Source organism: Xenopus laevis, chromosome 3S (assembly GCF_017654675.1).
Source record: "Xenopus laevis strain J_2021 chromosome 3S, Xenopus_laevis_v10.1, whole genome shotgun sequence".
Classification (NCBI taxonomy): domain Eukaryota; kingdom Metazoa; phylum Chordata; class Amphibia; order Anura; family Pipidae; genus Xenopus; species Xenopus laevis.
Window position 1 is genome coordinate 83,911,698 of NC_054376.1, and position 24,142 is coordinate 83,935,839.

The 24,142-nt window shown below is 37.5% G+C and overlaps 1 protein-coding gene across 1 annotated transcript in view; it reads right to left on the reverse strand.

Moving 5' to 3' along the window:
- Positions 1-1,125: 1,125 nt before the first annotated feature.
- Positions 1,126-24,142, reverse strand: part of nell2.S (neural EGFL like 2 S homeolog) — a 132,198-nt gene continuing 109,181 nt past the window's right edge. The window contains exons 16-20 of the mRNA XM_018255905.2: positions 18,390-18,530; positions 13,335-13,528; positions 9,683-9,859; positions 9,367-9,591; positions 1,126-1,965 (exon numbers count right to left, since the gene is read on the reverse strand). Of these exons, the coding sequence (XP_018111394.1) occupies positions 1,915-1,965; positions 9,367-9,591; positions 9,683-9,859; positions 13,335-13,528; positions 18,390-18,530 (788 nt within the window). The 3' untranslated portion in view covers positions 1,126-1,914. The remainder of the gene's footprint in view (positions 1,966-9,366; positions 9,592-9,682; positions 9,860-13,334; positions 13,529-18,389; positions 18,531-24,142) is intronic.

Consider the following 24,142-nt stretch of genomic DNA (forward strand, 5'->3'; position numbering starts at 1 on the left):
GAATCTGTGCTTTCAGAAAGAGCCAGCACTTAGAAAACTGCTTTCAGATAAGCTTTTATTTCTCCTACTCAACTTATCTGGAGGAGTCACAGTGGGACTTGGATTGTTACTATACATCTAGCAATGCAGGTGTCAGCTGTTATCTTTCCACTGTTATGTTGCTAGGGGAAAAGGGAGGGAGTTGCTATCACTACAATTTGCAATGCAGCATTAAAGAGTAGCTGAAGTTTATCAGAGCACAGGTCACATGACTGAGGGCACCTGGATAAGTGACATGTCTAGCCCCATGTCAGATTTCTAAATTAAATATTAAAAAAAAGTTCTTTTGAAAAAGAATTCTGCTGGAGCTGCATTGTTAACTGTTGAATTTTAAGAAATAAACCCATGTTTTTTCCTTTTAATTAATTTAGATTTTTGGTGAAAAAACGCCACATTTTTACATTCACGCTTTAGGAATTAAGCCCACAGTTGTTAAAGCTGTGTGATGATTTTTTTCATATTTGTAATGGGGTGGCCAAAGTATGGGGGCAGGTTGCTGTTGCTGTGCATGCCAGGCCCCTCTTCAGATTCTTGGAGTAGTTATGCCATTGATTAGCTCTTTAAAATGGATGAATTATCTGAATGTGATACATGGTTTTTTCAAGTACTGTATAAGAACAACAAGGGAGCTTCATAAATATGCTGTTTATTTTATACAGTGGTTGATACTTGCATAAGTCACATCACACACCTCTATAAATATACCCCTATGGTCTGGAATCTAATGTTTCCATTAGTTCAGAGCTGTCAGTATCACTTCAAGTGATATACTGTATATATATATATATATATATATATATCTGTGTGTGTGTATTGTTATGGTTCTGGTTCCTCTGTTAAAATGCTTATAAAATGTAAAAGATTGATGTTTTTATAACAAGCTGATATACTTCTAGCTATGTCTAAAGGGAATGATGTGAAAAACTGCTGAAGTAGGCATAGTAAATATATTGTGTTAGCATTACTGATAGAATACTGGAGAATATAACAGTTTGTGTATAAATATAAGTCTTTGAAAATAATTGTCAAATTTTTCAGCACTAAAAAAAAAAATCTACTTTTTTAAAAACAGACATGTGAAAACTGTTTGTAAGAGAAACATTTATTTAAATCATCACAAGAACACAATTGTACTAAACAGGTTAAAAAAAAGTGCAAGAAAATTAAAATTAAATTATGGACTTCCCCAATGAGCACACCTTTTATTCCATGCCAACACAGGCATAACTCAGTTGGTTTCGTATGGTTACAAAAGAATAAGAGGTGCTTTTACCACCACATATATTAATTGGATTTTTTTTTTCAAAAACACTTTCTACAATATGTAATAAAATATTTCAGCCAAAAATCTGCGACAACCCAGAAAATGTGCAGGTAATAAATAGTGAGAAATATAACAGATTCATTTTAATAAGGATCAAACAAATGCATCTCTCAAAGCTATATAGGTCATTTTTCAGCGTGGGTGTGTGTATGTGTCATTCTGAGTACAAATTACCAAACAGTCAGCTTTCCTGTGTTTTGGTGGAATTCAACCATTTGGAAAACTAGAATAAAAAATGGGATTGTTATTTTTGACACCTGCTGAACTTTTCAGGACATTACTTCGTTACTGTCAAACTTCTGGTTGAGTTCCATCTGAATACTCAAAATATTAGGCCTGGAGCTGACAGAAATCAGACATGTAGTACAGTTTTCAGGTGTTTTCAGGTGTTTGGGAGCAATTTGTTTTTTTTTAATACATTTATTTTGCAAATGGTCGTAGTAAGCAATATTGTTGTAATACTATTTTACAATTATGTTCATTTTTTGGTGTAAGGTCTTTGAGGATGAATAACATTCTTTATTTGTGGAGACCAAAGTCATCAGTTCTTTTCACAGCTCCTGAAGGCACTGGGGATCCACTGAACAACACATGTGGCCATTCTAGACAGAGGAAAGAAAAATGTAAATTAACATTTGGAATCTCTCAACAAGCTGTAACAACCAGCTGCCCTACTTGTAAGAGCAATTTAGCGTAATGTTTAGAAGAAAACCTCTCAATTATAAGTCACTTTGGGAATATCTCCTTTTGGCGTTATATTCATGAATATACACTGCACTTATACCCAACAAATGGGGCTTTTATAGTCCTAATTTAGATTTGAGACTCACAGAAACCTTTCAGCCAAAAAACCTTTCAGCCAAAAAACCTTTCAGCCAAAAAACCTTTCATGGTAACATTTGTTGGTGTTGGAAATTAAGACATTTTTTTGCTTCCAACTAAAGAGTCTGAAGCTATTTTTCGGCATGGCAGTAGGAAAGCATATGTATTGCAAAGTAACTTGAAATTGCCTCATAAAGCAACTTCAGGCTACAATGCAATATACTGTATATTTTATCCCACTGGCAATTTACATGAATGTGATAGGATGGACTTGGATGTTTTGTGACCCGTGCAAGAACAAAATAAGCGTGGGTAATAAAATGCCCCGTCTGCCAGGACCCTGAAAGGGAATATCTGATTCTATATGTTTCCTGGTAGAAACTTTACAACTTTTACTGAATTGCTAACAAATATTTGTTATGGGGAAGGCAGGGTTATATTTAGTAACTAAGTAAGCACATAAAGAATGAGCTCTTTTTTACTAGACCTTTGTTTCATTTGATGCAGAAAAGACAACTTGTAATAGTGGCACATACATTGATATAAATATCCTTTATAGATAATTACCCAAAGAGGATGAACATGGAAGAACTATTACTATAATAAAATATAAATAATTGTCATTTCCTCCCACTTACCTAATTACACATTATTTATTTGAGTTTGTATTGAATGCAGATATACTGTGTCTAGGGAAATTCTAGCACCGTCTGGTGTTAATTAATTACCCAAGAAATGTACTTTTAACAGTCAGCTGTTTTAATTGTTCTTCATTATAAAAAAAAAAATGCAGAGGTTTTCATGTAATTTTTAAAATCAATAAGTAGTGTGATAAAGCTAAACAGATACATGTAAGTTGAAATGCATGTTTATTTAAAATAGATAATAAATGCAATCATTTGGGGACATAGCTAGTAAGACCTGAGCATGTATAACAGAGAGGGTGTATAAACTGATCTACAGTATAGATGGTATTACACAACAAATAGACTAATCCACCTTTTTTGTGGTCTCCAGTATGATGTTTGTGGGGAAGGGGCAACATTTTCAAGCAAGGGGAGGCCTGCTGGGTGGTTAGGGCAGCCAACTGGAAAAGGGCCACTCTGCAAACTTAACAGACTCTCATCACTATGGTCACTTGAATAAAGTGGAGGTCTAAACGTCTTACAACATAAAAGCTATGATCACAAGTACTATGGCTTACATGGGTGAATTCAAGAGTAGATATGGTGAATTTTGGTTAAGTCTATAATAAGGTAGCAAAGCTTAAACCATCAAACCAATGACATAGGAAGAGCCTAGGCATAAAGAGAATAGGTTAACAATACATTAGCTTTTGAAACAGGGAGTCATCAAACTATCTTTCTTGGCTATGTCAGATGTAAATGCAATTGCGCTGACCCCTCCCTGCTAACTGTATGAGTTAATCAAATCAACTAGATACTGTATATTGTTATCTGTTTAATGCTGTGTTTATTATTGTTACTACATGTCTATTACAACTACAGAATTAATACATTTTATATTAATAAACTGTATAAATGTTTTTTTGTTGTTGTTAATGTCTATGAAAATTACAATATGTAAAGAAACTAATACAAACTGTCAAATCGATCATTACAGATTGCTTACAGTGAACTTAAATCAACATGCAGATGTGTTATTATAGTCACCGATAAAACCTCACCAATATATTTCAGTGTCTTTTTAACAATGCCATGTCTTTATATAACATGACAATATTTTTGTAAAAACATCTTGGGGAATTATTACAGTATATATTGTGTTAACAAACTAGTTCAGTGTGGCGCCTTTGTAGAATGATTGCAAAACTGCCTTAAGTAAAACTTAACTTTTAATAAATTAGGCTAAAAAGAGAAGAGCGCCCACAAAAGACAAACCTACTGCTAATAGCCCATAAGGCCGCAGTGCAGGAACAATATCCCTAAAAAACATTCATTTAAAAACCAGCAAATGGTGGAAACGGTGGTATCTTAATCAGCCAACAAAAATACTTCTACGGTAGTAGTATAAACCATTGGTTACAGTGCAAGCACTACCCACTCCCACCCTTCCATTTGTGCCCCAAGTTAGTCAGCAAGAACCTGCCTGTCTACGTAGGGACAAAGTGGGAGCTAGGCTGCCACCGTCCACCTATGCCGCCCAATGCGTTTCGCTGACTACATCAGCTTCCTCAGGGGCATAAGTAGTGGGCGCTCATCTTTTCAAAGTTTAGATAGGCATTCGCGCTGCGTGTTCGCGTGTTAAAGCAATATTCGCCTGGTAGTTTTCCCCTTTTTCCCGCAATTGAGTGACTGTTTTCTAATTTTCTTATGTTTCTAATTCTTTTGATTTTTGTTGTTATTTTACCTTTAACTAACTTTGCACCTAGGTACCTTTGTTGGTTTTATAGGGGGTTAAATATGTACCCCCTATTAAAAAACGCCCATATATTTGTCAGGCGCCATATGATTGTGCGAAAATACGCCAGCGAAAAGACGCACTAACGTCTCTACGACCTTTTTTGATGATGTCATGCGCAATACCCGGAAATCGCACCCAGCGTAATCTCGCACGAACACGCGGCGCGAACACGCGGCACGAACAGGCGGCACGAATGCCTATCTAAACTTTGAAAAGATGAGTGCCCACCACTTATGCCCCTTAGGAAGCTGATGTAGTAAGCGAAACGCGTTGGGCGGCATAGGTGGACGGTGGCAGCCTAGCTCCCACTTTGTCCCTACGTAGACAGGCAGGTTCTTGGGGCACAAATGGAAGGGTGGGAGCGGGTAGTGCTTGCACTGTAACCAATGGTTTATACTACTACCGTCGAAGTATTTTTGTTGGCTGATTAAGATACCACCGTTTCCACCATTTGCTGGTTTTTAAATGAATGTTTTTTAGGGATATTGTTCCTGCACTGTGGCCTTATGGGCTATTAGCAGTGGGTTTGCCTTTTGTGGGCGCTCTTCTCTTTTTAGCCTAATTTATTAAAAGTTAAGTTTTACTTAAGGCAGTTTTGCCAATCATACTACATAGGCGCCACACTGAACTAGTTTGCTTTGAAGTGATTGTTTATGGACTAATAGTGTTTTGATTTCACTTCTTCTTTTTCTTCTTCTGTGATTAGTAGTTTAATCTACACAAACTTGCAGTGTGGTTGCCTTCGTTACACTGTGTTTACTGCTCCTCATTTCATTTCCTGAGTATATATTGTGTTACATAATATTGCCTATTCATAAATGTTTCTTGCTTTTTGTGTTTTTTATATTTGGTGTACTTCCATGGGATTTTGTTGGTGAATATGAAAAGAACAGTTCAGATAAGAGGTTCTGTGAACAGTGCTGAGTAAGAGAATACATTAAAAATTGAATATTCATTTCTTATTCTGTCATTTGAAAGCATCAGGTCTAATGGAGAGTTGACCATATAATGATTAATCAATTGCTTGCAGTTCTTTTAAAGAAAAATGTGTGCTGGAAGGACATTAAAGAACAAGTTCAATAAAAATGCCCTCCGCTTAAATTGAAGCAGAAAAATGGCATATGGCAAACACTTCACTTTAATGAAATTTCATGCTAAACAGTCACTTGTAAACGTTGGTGCAATAAGCCATGTGGCTTCCCAGTACCTCAAAAGACCATAAACAAGCACGAGAGATTTTCCACACCCTAAACCAAACATGATAGAGGTATTTGCATTTTTACTGGAGAATTCTATGTAAATCGAACAAGCTTTCTTGTGTCTTGTAAAACATAAAACGAGGGTTCTACTGTAATTGTAACCCTGAGCATAGAATTAGTTATGCGGCCAGGCATGGTGCAGTGTTATAACATCCAATGTACCCTTATGGTGAACATTAAAGAAAACAGATTATCTGGCTGACTGTGATCAGTCTGTAAAACCTACATAGTTTTGCATATGTGGCACAATACCAACAGAAAGAGAAGAAATTGTAGCAACAGTGAAAAACCAAAGGTGAGACAACATTAATGTTGTCTATTCATGTTCATATATGAGACAACAGAGGTTATTTAATAAAATCTGATATTTTCTGGTCAGAGTTTTAAAGGAATTGTTCAATGTAGAAATAAAAACTGGGTAAATAGGTAGCCCGTGTAAAATAAAAAATGTTTCTAATATAGTTAGTTAGTCAAAAATGTAATGTATAAAGGCTGGAGTGACTGGATGTCTATCATAATAGCCAGAACACTACTTCCTGCTTTTCAGCTCTCTTGGTTTCCAGGCAATAACCAATCAGTGACTTGGGGGGCCATATGGGTCATAACTTTTGAATCGGAGCTGAATGCTAAGGATCAATTGCAAACTCACTGAACAGTTATGTGGTCCCCCTTCAAGTCACTGACTAACTCAGAGTTAGAGAGCTGAAAAGCAGGAAGTTGGGTTCTGGCTACTATATTAGACATCCAGTCACTCCAGCCTTTATATATTACATTTTTGGCTAACTACAGTAACTATTTTCTACTGCGCATGTGTTTGCCCGGATAAATTTGATGGAAGAAGAAGCCAGAAGATCTCTCCATGGTGAGACTTTCCTTCTCCTTTAAAGGGGTTGTTCACCTTCCAAACACTTTTTTCAATTCGGTTGTTTTCAGATTGTCAAGCTTTTTTCAATTACTTTCCATTATTTATTTTTTACTGTTTTTCCAAAATCTAAGTTTAAAGTTGAATGTTCGTGTCTGTGGTGTTTGAGTCTGGCAGCTCAGTAATTCAGGTGCAGATTCTGAACTGTAACAGTTTTGCAACATTGAGTTGATCCATTTCTCAGCAGCATCTCTGGAATATTAGCAAATATTGTATCAATTCTAACAGCTGTCTGTAATGAAACCCAGAGATTCTGCTCTGCAAGGACAAAGATAAGAAATGTATAAACTTAATGTATCAATTTAGAACAGTTTACAGGGTCGGCGACCCCCTCCCATATTTCAATATTAGAAAAACGGTGACACATAGAAAATAGAAAGTAATTGGAAAAAGTCGTTATTTCTAGTGATCTATCTGAATACAACTAGTTGTTTGAAGCTGAACAACCCCTTTAACATAGATAGATTTCTCTTGTAAGATCTTATATATCTTGAAAGGGAATAACAGGAAATTGCACACTTTTCAGCCAACAAGCCTGGAACATGATTGTTCTACTTTAATGACAGAGAAATAAAATACACTGTTGTAGTGAATAGTACTATAAATACAGTATGGTGCCATGTTTCAGGTATATGAATCCACATTGCTTTCTGTACAGATATATAAAATGGCACATTTGGATTGTGAATTAATTATGTTTTTTCCTTAAATATCTGTAAAATTCTCTATCATTGATTATATAATACTAATTCTCAGAGGCAGTCTGAGGGACAGAGGAAAGATATATATCAGAAATGGTAGTTTTCCTGTGTTTATATTAAAAAAAACTGTCCCGTTGATATTTTGGATTCTGTGCTCCTCTCCTTACTCACAAACGGCTGTATATGAGGATTCATGATAAATCGCTTTATTAGAAACAGACCCAAATGCCACTTGTAAAGTTCACAAACCTTACTGGTTATTTTATATTTAGATCTACATTAGTAAAACAAATCCACTGCATTGAACCATGCCTAACACTACCATTTACAAAAAACAATCTTTAGCATTATGCTCATATTTTATCAGTTCTATAGGTCAAGTAAACCTTTTTGTGACGAGGACTATTTATTATGTTACAAAGACACTGCTATCCTTGTTCAAACTTAGAAATCCATTTTAGTCAGCTGTTCCAGCAGCTAGGGATGTAGCGAACTGCCGATTTGGTGTTCGCGAACGCCGTTCGCGAACACCGGCAAAAAATGCGAACGTTCGCGAACAGTTCGCGAACTTCGAACACCCGCTAAAATCGTTCGTTTCGAACGATCGAAGGATTTTAATCGTTCGATCGAAGGATTTTCATTCGAATCGAACGATCGAAGCCATTCGATCGAATGCTTTTCATTCGATCGAATGCTTACAATCGTTCGAACGAATGGAAATCGTTCGATTTTTAGCGGTCGAAGGAATTCGAATGGTCGAACGATCGAACGCGAACTCAAAATGCGAACGTTCCCAAACATTCGCGAACATTCGGCGGACGCGAACGGTCGAAGTTCGCGTGAACTAGTTCGCGGGCGAACAGTTCGCTACATCCCTACCAGCAGCACTCTCATTAATCTCACTGTTATCTGGAAAGCAGAATTTCCCATAAATAAAAAAATGACCTAGTTGGGCAGCTATTTTTATTCTTGTTATAGCTGAAATGTACACGTTGAATATATATATATTGTGATATGGTAAAAGGAAAATGCATGTTAGTTCAGGGGTTAAGGGCCCTGGATGAAGGATATGGCAGTTAAGAAACTGCATTGTTATTCTTCTTTAGGGTATCCAGGGCTGGAATGATGGGAAGGATCTGGGCGGGCCTTCCATTCCACTCCAGACTGACCTGGGTGTGGTGTTAGCTACCTGCTCATAAATTAATCAGGTGTCTAATTTCAGTGTGTGTGAGGGGCTGAGGAGCCTGCTGTGAACTCAAGCTGAGAGTTACACAGAGATACCATTACAGATTTTGCCTGTTTAAAACTACAAGCCTGGAGCCTTTGCTTTGCACACCAGACACTGAGGAAACTGAGCTGAATCAGTAAGTGCTGGACTGTGATATTTTATTTGCTTTATTTCAACCTGCTGAAACCTTCTGTTTATGCTGTCTGTGTGAACGGCTTCAAATAAAGCAGCCCAGGCTGAATTGGACTGAATTAAGGCTCTGTGTGTTGATTCTGTGCTACAAAAGTGCCGTGGTCAAGATTCCTGCTACCTGAAATCTCACAATATATACATTTCTTTAGGCCACAGCAGTGACAAGGCATATTGCTTTAGTTAAACAAACACCTATTTATGTTATGAATTGAAATTTTGAATTGAAACAAGCAATGGAAAAAATTGTTGACAATGCTTTGGTCGTGAGATCTGTTGATCACCAGCTGAATATCTGCAAGTAAGTGAATCTTTTGGGCATAATCTTTAGTAGTATATCATCTATTCTATAGTATACTCATAGGGAAGTGAAAAAAATTGGCATAACTAAAAATACAAACAAGTGAGGTTTGAAAAAATAATGATCCATGGATTATTGAACTATAAAATGTATTTACCTTGCACTGACAGAGGGTGCACTCCGTGCCTTGTTTTACCCAAGTGGAGCCTGTAAACCGAACCACATTTGTTTCATCTACACAAGTCTTTGTGATGTCATTGCGTATAATATCTGCTTGGCATGGGTCAATGATGCAGCGTGGGCAGCATTCACTTTCTGGAACCACGCTAAATTCACAATCAATTTCTGGGCACGGCAAGGGCCAGCAATCAACTTCTCCTTGCTAAGAGCAGAGACATATAATAAGTAAACCAATTATTTGCATGCAGTTGAAAGAAATATTTTGGGGTGGGTTTGTTTTCTATCATACTTACTAAGCATCTGCACTGCTGGCAATTTTGTACCCATGTGTCTCCACTTTTATATGTCAGCTCTCCACTCTGGTGCAAACATTGACTACTTAGCCTTGGGTCACATTCAGGGCAGCAAAAAAGGTCAACAGTTGGATTCTCACAGTCACAGACCATACGGCGACACATTACTAACCCAACCTGCAATAAAGTATAATATAGAAAACATTAAAATGAAGTGTGACTTGAGATGAAAATTATGAGCATGTGTATGGATAATTCTTCTAATGTATATTCCTATTTCTACCACAAAAACATGATATATACTGTAAATTGGCTAAAAAAAGAGCTAGATGTTAAATGGCTTTATTATAATATTATTACAGTATATACCCGAGTATAAACCGAGTTTTTCAGCATCCAAAATGTGCTGAAAAAGTCTACATCGGCTTATACTCGGGTCAGCGGTACCCGACCCGAGTAGCTGAGATTGCAGTCACTTTTCATCATTCCTATACCAACAGTACACTTGGGGAGAGACTGCAATATCCCACAATGCCCTCTGTTAGTTATATGAAAGAATAACAGTGCACCCTCTGTTGGTTATATGAAAGAATAACAGTGACTGCAAAATCACACAGCCCCCTCTGTTGGTTATATGAAAGAATAACAGTGCGCCCTCTGTTGGTTATATGAAAGAATAACAGTGACTGCAATATCACACAGCACCCTCTGTTGGTTATATGAAAGAATAACAGTGACTGCAATATCACACAGCGCTATCTGTTGGTTATATGGAAGAATAACAGTGACTGCAATATCACACAGTGCCCTCTGTTGGTTATATGAAAGATTAACAGTGACTGCAATATCACACAGTGCCCTCTGTTGGTTATATGAAAGAATAACAGTGACTGCAATATCACACAGTGCCCTCTGTTGGTTATATGAAAGAATAACAGTGCGCCCTCTGTTGGTTATATGAAAGAATAACAGTGACTGCAATATCACACAGCACCCTCTGTTGGTTATATGAAAGAATAACAGTGACTGCAATATCACACAGTGCCCTCTGTTGGTTATATGAAAGATTAACAGTGACTGCAATATCACACAGCGCCCTCTGTTGGTTATATGAAAGAATAACAGTGACTGCAATATCACACAGCGCCCTCTGTTGGTTATATGAAAGAATAACAGTGACTGCAATATCACACAGCGCCCTCTGTTGGTTATACAAAAGATTAACAGTGATGGCAATATCACACAGCACCCTCTGCACATGGTAGTGGGACAGTGGGACAATGCACACAGTAATCCGTTTTGCAATTCTCTGTCACCATCAACTTTGCAAAGAAGTCCGGTTGATCGCTGGGTGGTCGCTTTGGCAGAATGTGCGCTGCTGGGAGACAGGGCTGTAGTTGTGTCTAGGCTTATACTAGAGTCAATAAGTTTTCCCAGTTTTCGTAGGTAAAATTAGGTACCTCGGCTTATACTCAGGTCGGCTTACACTCGAGTAGATACGGTATAACAATAAGTTTTGTTAGCTACAGTGATAAACTCACTACTTGATGCAAATGGAGCCAAAATTGCTCATAGTTGCTTAAGGGATTAATGATATTTGAAGATATAGTATAAAGTATCAGGAAACAGGTGGTGACTTAGAGCCTGTGCTGTATATATATCTGCCAAAAAAATTGTTTATTTCATTGTTCTGTCTAACGCTGGCCATATGCAGGCTCATAAAAGCTGGCTACTTGGTTCCTCCAGATGGACCTGTCCATAAGATGAGGAGCGCATCAGGGAACTTATACACTCTTTGACTTATAGACCACAGCAGGGACCATTGATCAAATCGGCCTGATTTGTCCCTCTACTGTACATGGAAGTCAAATCAAGCCCAGATCTGGCAATGTATGGTCACATTAAGGTGAGCTTAAGGATGCAAAATAATGAAAACCATTGTCAAAACAGGGCTGTGAAACTCTAGGCTTGTAGTATCAATAAAGCCATCCAAGTCCTTTTTAAAGGGGTTTTTTATGATGTCATTTTTATTTCTAAATTACACTGTTTAAACTGAAAATAATTCACTCTACAATATAACATTTCATTCCTGAACAGCAAGTGTATTTTTTTTAGTTGTAATATTGGTGTGTAGGCAGCCATCTCAGGTCACTTTGCGTGGTCATGTGCTTTAAGAAAGAGCCAGCACTTTAGGATGGAACTGCTTTCTGGCAGGCTGTTGTTTCTCCTACTCAATGTAACTGAATGTGTCGTAGTGGGACCTGGATTTTGCTATTGAGTGCTGTTCTTAGATTTACCAGGCAGCTGTTATCTTGTGTTAAGGAGCTGCTATCTGGTTACCTTCCCATTGTTCTGTTGTTAGGCTGCTGAGGGGCAAAGGAAGCTGGTGATATCACTCCAACTTGCAGTAAAGTTTATTAGAGCACAAGTCACATGACTGGGGGCAGCTGGGAAACTGACAGTATGTCTAGCCCCATGTCAGATTTCAATATTAAATATAAGAAAAAAACTGTTTGCTCTTTTGAGAAATAGATTTCAGTACAGAATTCTGCTGGAGCAGCACTATTAACTGATGCATTTAAAAAAAAAAATTCCTCATGACAATATCCTTAAAGGCTTCACAGTCTGCTTAATGGCTCCTTAGATCTGTTTGCATGATCATAATTATCATGTTCCTGAAACATGCAAAAATAGTTGCACTCAGAGAGGAAACTTGGAAATCCTTAGATTTGCATGCCACAAAAGTTTTTAGGAGAACTTCCCAAAATGCTGCTTTTCCTATGTGTTCAGTATGAGTCCAATGAAAAGTGCTTTTGTTGCGCATGCATTCTGCCTACTGTCTTAAAATTGAAATGTCTAGTTTTTGTTATACATTCCAGAACAATGACACTGTAAGTACTTTCAGTTTATACTTGATTCCACCTTCCTGGTTTTCAGAGCATTTACTGGAAAGAGAGGATAATGTATCCTTCCCAGTTAAACCTCTATAAGGAATTCTTACTTATCTGTAAGCCTGAGACACAGATACCATTTATGAGAATTGAGGGGCTCTATTATACTGTACACACATAAATACACATTCCCAAGTGTGGCTTTTTGCAAAAATAAGGGTGACAACAAAAACAGCAATATCATTTTTTTATAGTAATAGGAACATGGTATAGCCATTTTTATACAAACCTTATTTATATGGCTCATGCTGAACATAGGCATAGATTGAAAGAATAATTTATGAATGATTGAAAAAATAATCTTTGATCCTATGGTTGTAGGCTTCTTTGGACAATGTAAATTTTTTTGCACATTTTTTAATTTAAATTGTTGAAATAATTAGCATCTAGGGCTTCTGGCCTTTTTGCCTTCCGAAGTGGCAGACACAATGCCTCCCCTCATCTACAACACATGAACTTGTCCTACACAGCAGGGGGTGACAACTGCTGTAAAGCGATCAGTTGTGCTGTTTTACACAAAAAGAGCTGAATTTCTGTTAAATTCACCGAATTCTGCTTTTACAGCAGATAATGATATGATGTTTTGAAAACAAAACCTTTCACTACACTTTAGGTACGGTAATTCAATTTCAGAGGTGTAGAATCAAAGGAAATAAATCAATGGAACACAATCAATTGGCCATTATCCATAAATTATATACCTGACAAGAGCAAACAGAGCAGCGATCATTTTCTATCACCCAAATCTGCCCATTGTGCTTAATCTTTCCTTCGTGTGTGCAGTCACCAGAACAGTTTTTTCCATGTGGACAGCGACAATCGAATCCTCCATCCAAATTGAAGCACATGGTGTCATTACTGCAGCTGTGTCTTCCCGTTGCACATTCATCAATGTCTGTAAAAAAAAAAACATCATACAATGCTCAGATTATTTACCAGAAAACTAGCTTCATGGAATCTGTTCTACAGAAAAACACAGCAAATGCTATAATAACGTAACATCAGTGATACCAAATCCATATTTAAGACTGCCAGGTATTTGAAAATATACTTTATACATTTTGAAGTGGAAAATTATATTTTTAAAATAACTACCAACAATTGAATTTCCTAATTTACAAAAATTGTGTTTTTTCTAGATTTCGTAAAAACTCTAAAAATTTGAGATTTATTAAGTATAAAAAGCACGAAAAAAGAAGCTTCAATGCAGAAAGAAACAAACGGATAATTCTTCAAGATCCCCCAATAGTATTACAATAGCTCATGCTAAGTATCACTGGGAAAGGAAGGAAAATATTCTACATATATAATGCATATTACATGAAACAATATATTGCTCCATGGCAGATATGTACTACCTTCTCCATATCCAGATTTTAAATGTTTGTAATGGATAAATTGTAAAACAAAAAGCCATGCATGCAATATCATAACTATGTACAGAGGTTAACCAACTGTAAAAAAAAAAAAAAATTTAAACTTCGTGCCTGAGATATGTATTGCTGTCTGTTCATCAATAAAAAAAAAAAATTGCTACTGCTAAATTGTCCTTCAATTATGTAATGTCTCCAGGTCTAATTTCTCTTGAATATCTGCATGTACAATGCCACTATGTTTGACCAAATCCAATGACAATGAAATCATGTTATATCTATATATATCTGTATATGAATATATGAAGTAATTTCTTCACTTGCATTAGACCAAATGCTGTCCTACCTTTTGTATATGTAATCTTACATTGTGAGTTAACCTTAAATATTTTATTGCATTAGAAAGATGAAGAGCTGTCCACGTATAACAACAGTTTTAAATCTGTAGATGAAATGAGAGAACTTGTGCAGAGAGAACCAGATTGGATAAACTTGTTGCAGATGACCGAGCAGCCCGATTATGACCTAGAGAACTTTGTAATGCAATCAGAATACCTCATCCAGGAGCTCTCTAATGTTTTAATTGCTTTGGGAGATAGCATAAATTCCCTGTGTCTTGCCCTGCAAGTGGAGGAACGGGCCAGCAAGCAAATAAGTAAAAAGAGAATTCAGTAAATAACTTAAAACATTAACATTTCTGTTAATTTTATAAATAATTTTGTTTGATTTTATTGTATCTTTTTTTACTCTCTACTTGTATTTGTTAAATTCGAGTACTTTAAATAAAGTGTACTTTAAAAAAAAAAAAGCACAAAAAAACCCTCTAATACAAAAATTCAGCAAGTAAAAGTTGTCGAGGTCCTATAGAAGTCAGTGGGATCTGAGCTGAGAAACGTTCAGAAATGACACAGTGTTCTGTGCTGAGTTGGTGCAAGGTTGCATTTGACAATGTGGAATGCCAAGCATCATACCTGACAGAAAAGGGAGTACACCAACCAAACCATTACAGAAATAACCATAAAAGACCCCCCACGAAACTTGGTTAGCATGCTTAGTGAAAAACCAAAACGCATCCCTAATTTGAAAAACAGCAGCAGGTCAACTATGTCACTGCCACTGCCAGGCACAACCATTTACCTGCAGCAAACTTGGGTAGGGTTTGTAGACACAGGACCAAATAACAATGACATCTTGAACTAAAGCCACTGCTGCAAGAATGGCAGATTTACTAGGAATGGCAGAAACCAGGTTAAGATCATATACACAAACGAAAGGAGAAGAATCTCTGGACTTGAGACTAAAGCTAAAATTCAGCTGAAGGAAGACATTCAGTCCGTCTGTCCTGATTCTAAATGATGAAGCAACATGAAAATTGTTTCTGAGGTTTGATTTTTCATTTCAGTCAGACTATTAATCTGCAGTTGGTAGAAAGCATTTTGCAAAAACCCTCCACAACTTTGGATTCTCTCATCAGAGATGATGAAGTAGGGATTCTTTGACAATGACTTGGGTCAGCTCGAGATCTTTTTTTTTTCAAAAAAGTAAAATGAGCCATTTTAGAAAACCTGCCAACCAATAATAGGATGGCTGTTTAAACTGAAGACAAGGTAAGATGGGGAGAACATTCTGTAGGTCACACATAAAACAAACAGCAAAAAAGTATGTGGCATTTTGAAGCAACACTGCCCACCAGCCGTATCTCTGCCATATCTCTAAAGAAAATCAACCAAGACCAGAAGGCAGATTGTAATAATAGGAGTTTTTTCAATAATGGCTCATGGTAATACTCTGATTAAACCCAATAGCTCATTGCAATTCTTTGCTACAGAACTATATAAAACTATAACACAAATAACTGTTCTACTGTTGAACCCAATGTTGTATGTTGAGCCCAATATAGTGTAAAAAGACAGCTTTATAACGTATAATTGTGTATAACAAAGCTTTGTATTATAGTATACAAGGCGGCTTTATAATCTGTAATACTGTATAATGAAGCTTTGTGCAAGAGAATTCAGGGGAACTAATCAACTTGATGACATAATACTTGTTCTTTATTCTTATTCTGGATATTTTCATATGTATTCTCTAATATGTGTATGATTTTTGAATTCGTTATCAGACTCTTCTTTATTATAGATGGGGGCACAATATGCTATTCAGCTACCGGTTAGCCAAGATAAGATCTTTGCTTCGGATGTGCTTGTTGGGAGTCTGGCCAAATCCCGATGAGCGCATGGGAAGCAAGATCTGTTATTAACCAAATCATTATAACTTTTTACTAAATTACTATATGAGCTCATTGTTTGCTAGGCCTATATAAACTGGGGGTCTCCATTTGGTCAATTGAGATCTCACTTGTGGGGTTAATGCGTGTGGCCACAGGACCTTTGAAGCCATTTGAGCCTCGATCTGCGGACTGTGACAGAATCTCCCTGTCTGGATTGCAATGCTTGCTCAGTTTGCTCATTCGGTAAAGTATATCTTACGTTGTGGGAGTCCACAGACTATTACAACCCAATGTCTCTTTACACTGCCAGTTGATCTTCTGCCTAACAAAGTGAATACACTCCCTAGAACCCCTGGTAAAGGAGCCCTTCCTGGTAGGCAAATGGTTAAGGCGCCTGCCTACGGGGCACATGGTCGTGAGTTCGATCCCCGCCATCACCTGGTGTAACTTGTTGGCCTGAGGCAGTTGGTCGGATGGTGGGCACATGACAATTTACTAACAGGCATAGAGGATAATTTGCTAGTTAAAGAGACCATAGCTAACGCAGTTTTGCTCCCTATCACCAGACAAATTACGCTCAGTCGAACGATCGTTACTCTGCAAATTCACTAAAATGCTAATTTTACAGAATTTTACATTTTACACCAGAGTTTCCTTCACCACCTTAGACCTGGCTAACTGATAAGATGAAGCTACAGACTCCTCAATCTTATGTCAGTGACATCATATCCTGTATGCTGAAAAGTCCTAAAAGTTTTAAAAAACGCTGGTGTTTTTTCATATGTTAAAGCGGGATTGCCTTAAAAGCTCTAACTATTACAATTTTTTGTGTTTTTTAACCATTTGAGGGGCATGCCACATTTGTTTTAGGGTGGACTCATGTCTAGGGCATTAGATGATCTCTTTTGTCTTTATTTTGCTTCCTTGGACACTTGTAATAATAAGTGGCCACTTCAAGCATTTGCTCCAACATCTCTAATAAAGACATATATAAGACCTATATGTACTGGCCCTATTTAAATTGACCTAAGCGTAAGAGCACTAATGAAGTTTCGCAAGCAAAATTGAATGCTAACGAAAGTTCAGTATGAATTGCTCGTGCTGACAAATTAACCCTAGCAAAACTTCGCCAGCATTAGGTTACAGAGACACAACATTTCATTTTAGTGAATTAGTGTAGTGGTAGCAAATGTATGCCTAGCAAAGTGGGGCGGAGACTTCGCTATCAAAAATTCGACCTTAGTGAATTTGCCCCCATGAATTTACTCAGGACAAAGCTTGTCAACCCAGTGACAAAGATTATACTGGAAAAAACATAGGAGCAGTAAGCATCTGAGTTTATTCTTAATTATTATTAGAACCAGGCCTTTCTGCTTCCTCTGCCTAACATATTTTCTACTGTAAATTACAAATGTCTTGCTGTTTGTCAGTAGTACATGGCTGACTCCTGTTGGAAGTCACTTAGACTGGGGATGCATCTGTCAGATGCTCACAGCATGAATGTGTTGTATGCAGCTGGAATAAGGTTAAGGAGATTAAAAATAAATTATTAAATACTGCAAGAAAAATGTCATTTAAACTTGATGAAACAGAATTATTAAACATTTACAACAGTTCAATGAATTTCTAAAAATACTGTACCAACAATTTCCCTTTTATGTTTTTCTCTAACTCGAACCAGGGGCCCTAGCCCAAAATATAAAAAAAGGTCTCAGTTTCAACCATTATTCCTCCTTCACCAAAAGGTGTGTTCAGCATTATACCTTCATGCAGGTAGTGCCCCCTGGCATCCACAAACCCAGACTCATCCAGTAGCCTATCAGATGTTAAAGGGCAATTCATCATTCCACACAGGGTATTTCCTTGGCATTGCATTTTGTGCGCATGTGCATGCCTATAAAGAAATGCTTGCTCTCAATGAATAGTTCTTGCTTGCAATTCTAGAAATTGTGTTTACTTAATATAGCTTTATTTTTGCCCAAATGATGGTAGATGTATACAGTATATGGCGCCATCAAGCAGAGAGTTATATTCACTGCCATAAACATTTAACTGGTCATTTACTTATCCCCTTGGCAGTAATGCAGGACCACTCAGTAAAAGACATCCCAACTTGTTTTTTCCAGAACACTTAATAAATATGTTGTACTGACCTTCACATGACTCTCCGCCTAAGGAAAACATTCCATTGTCATGGTAGCCGTCTCTGCATTCGCAGTGGTACCAGCCGGGTAGGTTAATGCAGTTAGCACGGCTGTCACATTGAACAAAACCTTCAGTGCATTCATCAATGTCTAATCAACAACAAGAAAAAAGAATTAGGTTGATGTATACATAACCTCTGAGCACTGTCTTGTCTGCAGTTTTACTGAACAAACAGTACTCTCTGTGTGACAGGTACGGCAGGTGAACAATACACTGCAGGGCATGCTTAGATCTTTTCACAATCACTTCAGTCGTTTTTAAAGAAGGTTTGTGTAATATTTTAGCTATAGGAACACCACTACCATTATTTTCAAGACTATTGGGGAAATATAACATAAATCTTGTCTTTCAAATATTTAGTAATACTTTGCTACACGAAGTAACTCAAATTTGTTAGGATTTTTGTAATAAATAAAAGTAGCCTTGTCAGTTCTTTGCTATACGAGAATGCTATTTACAACTTTACTATATATATATATTGTAAAATGTATAATTAAGCAATTGAATTCTTAATGAATCAGATGAAAATTAAGCGTAGGACTGGCCAGATATGGGATGACTTTGACGTAGTTGGCCAGCTTAAATATATTGCAATATATGGACAAACAATCCCTGTGTTGTTTAAAGGGTAAGGCATTTTTTAGTAGCAGTATGCACAAAATGTCTCTGTCTTAAATATATTGATAATGGGTTGAGTGCAGAGGACCTCTTGTAGTTGACTATATGTATTTTGTGGTCACACCCTCATTGCACCCCCGCCTAATGGTTTTAAAAAATAGTGGTGAGCACAACTTTCCCTTGTTTGTTATAGTTATACAGGAGCAGTGACCAGCTCCATGTTGTAGCTCCCACCCTTCCCAGCTATAGTCAGGTGATCCCACTGGTGTCTAATAAAAGGGCAGCCAAGTTTGGGAGTTTTACTTTGAAAGCAGCTAGTAAGTTGCAGGTAAAACTTAGTCCCTTTGTAAAATGTATAATTAAGCAATTGAATTCTTAATGAATCAGATGAAAATTAAGCGTAGGACTGGCCAGATATGGGATGACTTTGACGTAGTTGGCCAGCTTAAATATATTGCAATATATGGACAAACAATCCCTGTGTTGTTTAAAGGGTAAGGCATTTTTTAGTAGCAGTATGCACAAAATGTCTCTGTCTTAAATATATTGATAATGGGTGCAGAGGACCTCTTGTAGTTGACTATATATATATATATATATATATATATATATATATATATATAGACAAGACATCACACATTATTAATATATTAAAGGGATTCTGTCATGATTTTTATGGTGTGGTTTTTATTTCTAAATTACACTGTTTACACTGAAAATAATTCACTCTACAATATAAAATTTCATTCCTGAACCAGCAAGTGAATTTTTTTTCATTTATAATATTGGTGTGTAGGCAGCCATCTCAGATTATTTTGCCTGGTCATGTGCTTTCAGAAAGAGCCAGCACTTTAGGATGAAACTGCTTTCTGGCAGGCTGTTGTTTCTCCTACTCAATGTGACTGAATGTGTCTCAGTGGGACCTGGATTTTACTATTGAGTGCTGTTCTTAGATCTATCAGGCAGCTGTTATCTTGTGTTGGGGGCTGTTTTATGGTTACCTTCCCATTGTTCTGTTGTTAGGCTGCTGGGGGGGAAGGGAGTGATATCACTCTAACTTGCAGTGCAGCAGTAAAGAGTGACTGATGTTTATCAGAGCACAAGTAACATGGTTTGGGGGCACCTATAAAATGGCCATTATGTCTAGCCCCATGCCAAATTTCAAAATTAAATATTAAAAATCTGTTTGTTTTTTTACAAAACAGATTTCAGAGCATAATTCAGCTGAAGCAGCACTATTAACTGAAGCGTTTTGAAAAAATACATGTTTTTATGCAACGGTATCCCTTTATAATATATTGATAATAGGTTGAGTGCAGAGGACCTCTTGTCTTTGTCTGTATGCATTTTGTGGTTACAGTCTCATTGCACCACTGCCTAATGGTTTGATATTTTTAGCGGGACAACTTTCTCTTTTTTGCTACAGGTTTAGGATCTATTATCCGGAATGATTGAGATATAGGGTTTTCTGGATAAGGGATATTTCTGTAATTTGGCTCACCATACCTTAGGTCTGCTTAAGATCATTTAAACATGAAATAAATTGTTTAACAACCAATATGGATTAATGTAGCTTAGTTAGAAACAAATACAAAGTACTATTTTATTATTAGTGTTCCTTTGTAACATTAAACTCAGATGAGTTGTGTTTTGAAAAGAAATTCAGTGCATGTCATTTGTACAAGAGTCAGAAGAGCACTTCAGACAGAATCATTTTACAGACATAAAAAAACAAATTTCAGTGTGGCAGTCATATAGAGGTTTGTTGTTCTTACATATACAGTGACGCTCTGCAAATGAGGCAAGTTGAATAACTCGCCTCAGGCAGCAGCACCAGATAGGGTTCCAGGGGTGGCAAAAAGCCACTCCTGGTGCCTTTAAGAGCTGGATTTCGGGCTTTACTATTGCACTCTCCGCATTAACGTTGCTGCCTCCCCCGGAAAGGTAAGCGGGCAGGGGGGGCGGCATTATAGGAGCTGCCTCAGGCGGCTCTTTCCTAAGAAACAGCGCTGACATTATAGTACAGTTAACACAGAGACCCCATTACTACATATTGTATCCATAGAACAGAGTTCCATTGCTGCATACAATACACATATCAACATGCAACATTAATGCATATGCTTCAGTGTGCAATACAGTCTATGAAGCAAAGAATAAAAAAACAACCATACTGTATAAATGCTTTGTAATCATTTTCTCTGTTTATAGAAATAAGAGTACAGTATATTTGTGGGGGATAGAACTCACAGATCCTTCTAACTGAATACGATAGTTAAACATTTCCTTTAATACAGTATATTAACAATATTTTCTTGTGTATGTCTTATCATAGGACCCTATCAGGGGCGATCCTGGCCTCTCCGCCTCCTGAGGCAGCAGCAGTTGCTGCTGCCCCCCTCCCCCGGAAATTCGCTCTTAAAGTACCAGGAGCAGCATTTTTGCTGCCCCTGGTACCTAGTGGGGCGCTGCCGCCTGAGGCGACAGCCTCAACACGCCTCATTGGCGAAGCACCCCTGGACCTTATACAAACTGAATATTAACATAATGCCAAACAAGCAATGTGATCAGTCTTTACAATAACTAAATTCAGACATCCTACAACATGTATGTGATCACACATACAAAAAGGGTCAGACTGGGGGCCCACTTGGGAAGCTACTTCTCGGAACCCCGTCCCAGCAGCGAAGACACCTTATGCCCCCCCCTCGCCGCAACCCTCCAGCGGCAACCTGGGGTCAGAAAGGGAGTTCAGGGAGCAGTGCTAATAGTGGGCCAATCTGACCCTGCATAGATATCCACATATAGTTATGTGGTGTTTTCCATCCCCTAGATACCTGGCAGGGCATCGAGCGTAATGCAGTGGAGCAGCATGAGGAAATGCACACTATACATATAAGTGGCTACTTAAAGGACAAATCAACCCCAAAATATATTTGTTTAAAAAGAAAACATCCTTCTAGGCAACTTTTCAATATACATGTATTAAAAAGGTTCAGTGCTTTTAAAGTTATTAGAAAAGCAACAGCTATTGAAATCATTTGCTTAACATTAAAAGAATCTGAGCTCACCAGAAAAGACATGTCTGTTAATCAGTTGCCTTGTCTGAGCCATCAGGGCAGAGAATAGAAAGGGACAGACGCACACTGCTTTCAGTAGCAATACATACACAAATAACTTAACAACCATTGAACATTTTAATGAATGTATATTGCAAAATTGTTTCGAATTATGTTTCCTTTTATTAGGCAAAAAAATATTTTTTGGGTGACATTCCCTTTATATCTGGTCCCCGGTTAAGTACTCTTTTAGGTGTATACTGGGTTATTATTTATATTAGGTAGGGCCATATTTATTGATAGGCACCTGTGGGCCTGTTCCTAGGGCAAACCAAAACTTAGCTGTCATACTGACAGAATATATAAAAAGACAATGTGAGTGCTTATCTCAGGAACTATCACACATCGCTGTTGCTAGTTTAATACCCTTCATCCTTGACATATAAAAATAACAATTCGCATTCACTCATTTGTAGCGCCATTACTTCCAACAGTATTGTCACTGGACTTCCTACACTGAATGTAACAAATCTACAAAAATATGAAATCAAATTATTTTCAAAACAAACTCATTGTTAGGAATAATTGCAGGTTTGTGTGGAGCCTGTGTGCCGAGAAACTCACCGCTAACAAGGACTGCAAGTTCAACTGATATTTATTCAAGAAAAAATGTAAATGCAGGACAGAAATTTTAAAAACAAGTCCTTAAGATGGGCCAAAAGTCAAGGGCAGGTGGCAAACAAACTTAAACCAGGACACAGGCCAAAGGTCAGGACGGGCAGAACCATACAGGCCGAGGTCAAAACCGGGAGATCAGATAATTGGGAATAAGGCAAGGGGAAGATCAGGACAGGTACAACTTGCAGAGTAAAGAAACTGGCTGAGGTCAAATTGGGGACTTGGAAAAAGCAAAACAGGGACAGGCAGACCTGGATGTATGATGAGGTGACAAAGGCCTGGGGCTAGGGTGGCAAAATTTTAGGAGGGCAACATTTTAGGGGCGTCATGCTGCCTAAAGAGCATTCGGTGCTCCAGTGCTTGAGAGTGTGCTCTCGTGCGCACAGGGGGGTTTCACATCTAAGGGGCCGGCCCTAGGACCATGCATCCATGGGAGGGGGTGTGAGCATGCAAGAGAAGAGTCTGCCACTGGCCTCGGGCGTTGCTTCCTCAAATCCGGCCCTGAGGAAAGGAATAGGGTCACTGGATCAGGAACAGTATTTCAGAATCACGGGCAAGAACTTGAGACTTGGAGTTGGCAGATTGGCCAATTATTCAGGTTTGGGGTGACAGAGAAGCAGGCTTAAAAAGCCCTTTAACAAGCTATTGCTTGGCAGCAAAGTCTGACTTTCAATTGTACTTTAAGGGTTTTCAAAATTGTCTTGGCAACTTCATTCTACTATGAAATGCCTATATTTTACTACCGGCAGTTTACAATAATCCCAGTAGCGGCATTAGACATTTTTCTTTGTTGAACTGTGTGCACTTGCAATGAATAACTAGATAAACAACCAATATTTTGGTTAATACAAAGCAGATGTATTACCATGTCAGCACTTCATCTATAATAAAGAAATACTCAGATCTCTTTCCCTGCACTAAAATAAAACAAAAGTGTTGTTTTAAACAAAACTGTGCTGCCTCAGAGATCACCTGACCAGAAATACTCCAGCTTTAACTGTAACAGGAAGAATTGTGGAAGCAAATGACAAACTCTGTCTGTTAATTGGTTCATGTGACCTAACATGTATGGTTTGTTTGTGTGCACTGTGAATCCTAGGATCCCAGGGGGTGGTCCTTATTTTTTTTTTTTTTTAAATGGCAATTTTCTATTTATGAATACTCTATGCCACATATTACTAAAAAGTATATTATTTTGAAAATGGATTATTTACATGAAGCAGGGTTTAATATATGATCTGTTTTATGCAATATATTTTTATATAGACATTCATTGTTCAGTAGTATAGTTTCCCTTTAAATAGTTTTAAACACCCAGGATGGTTTTATCATGAATTCAAAACATA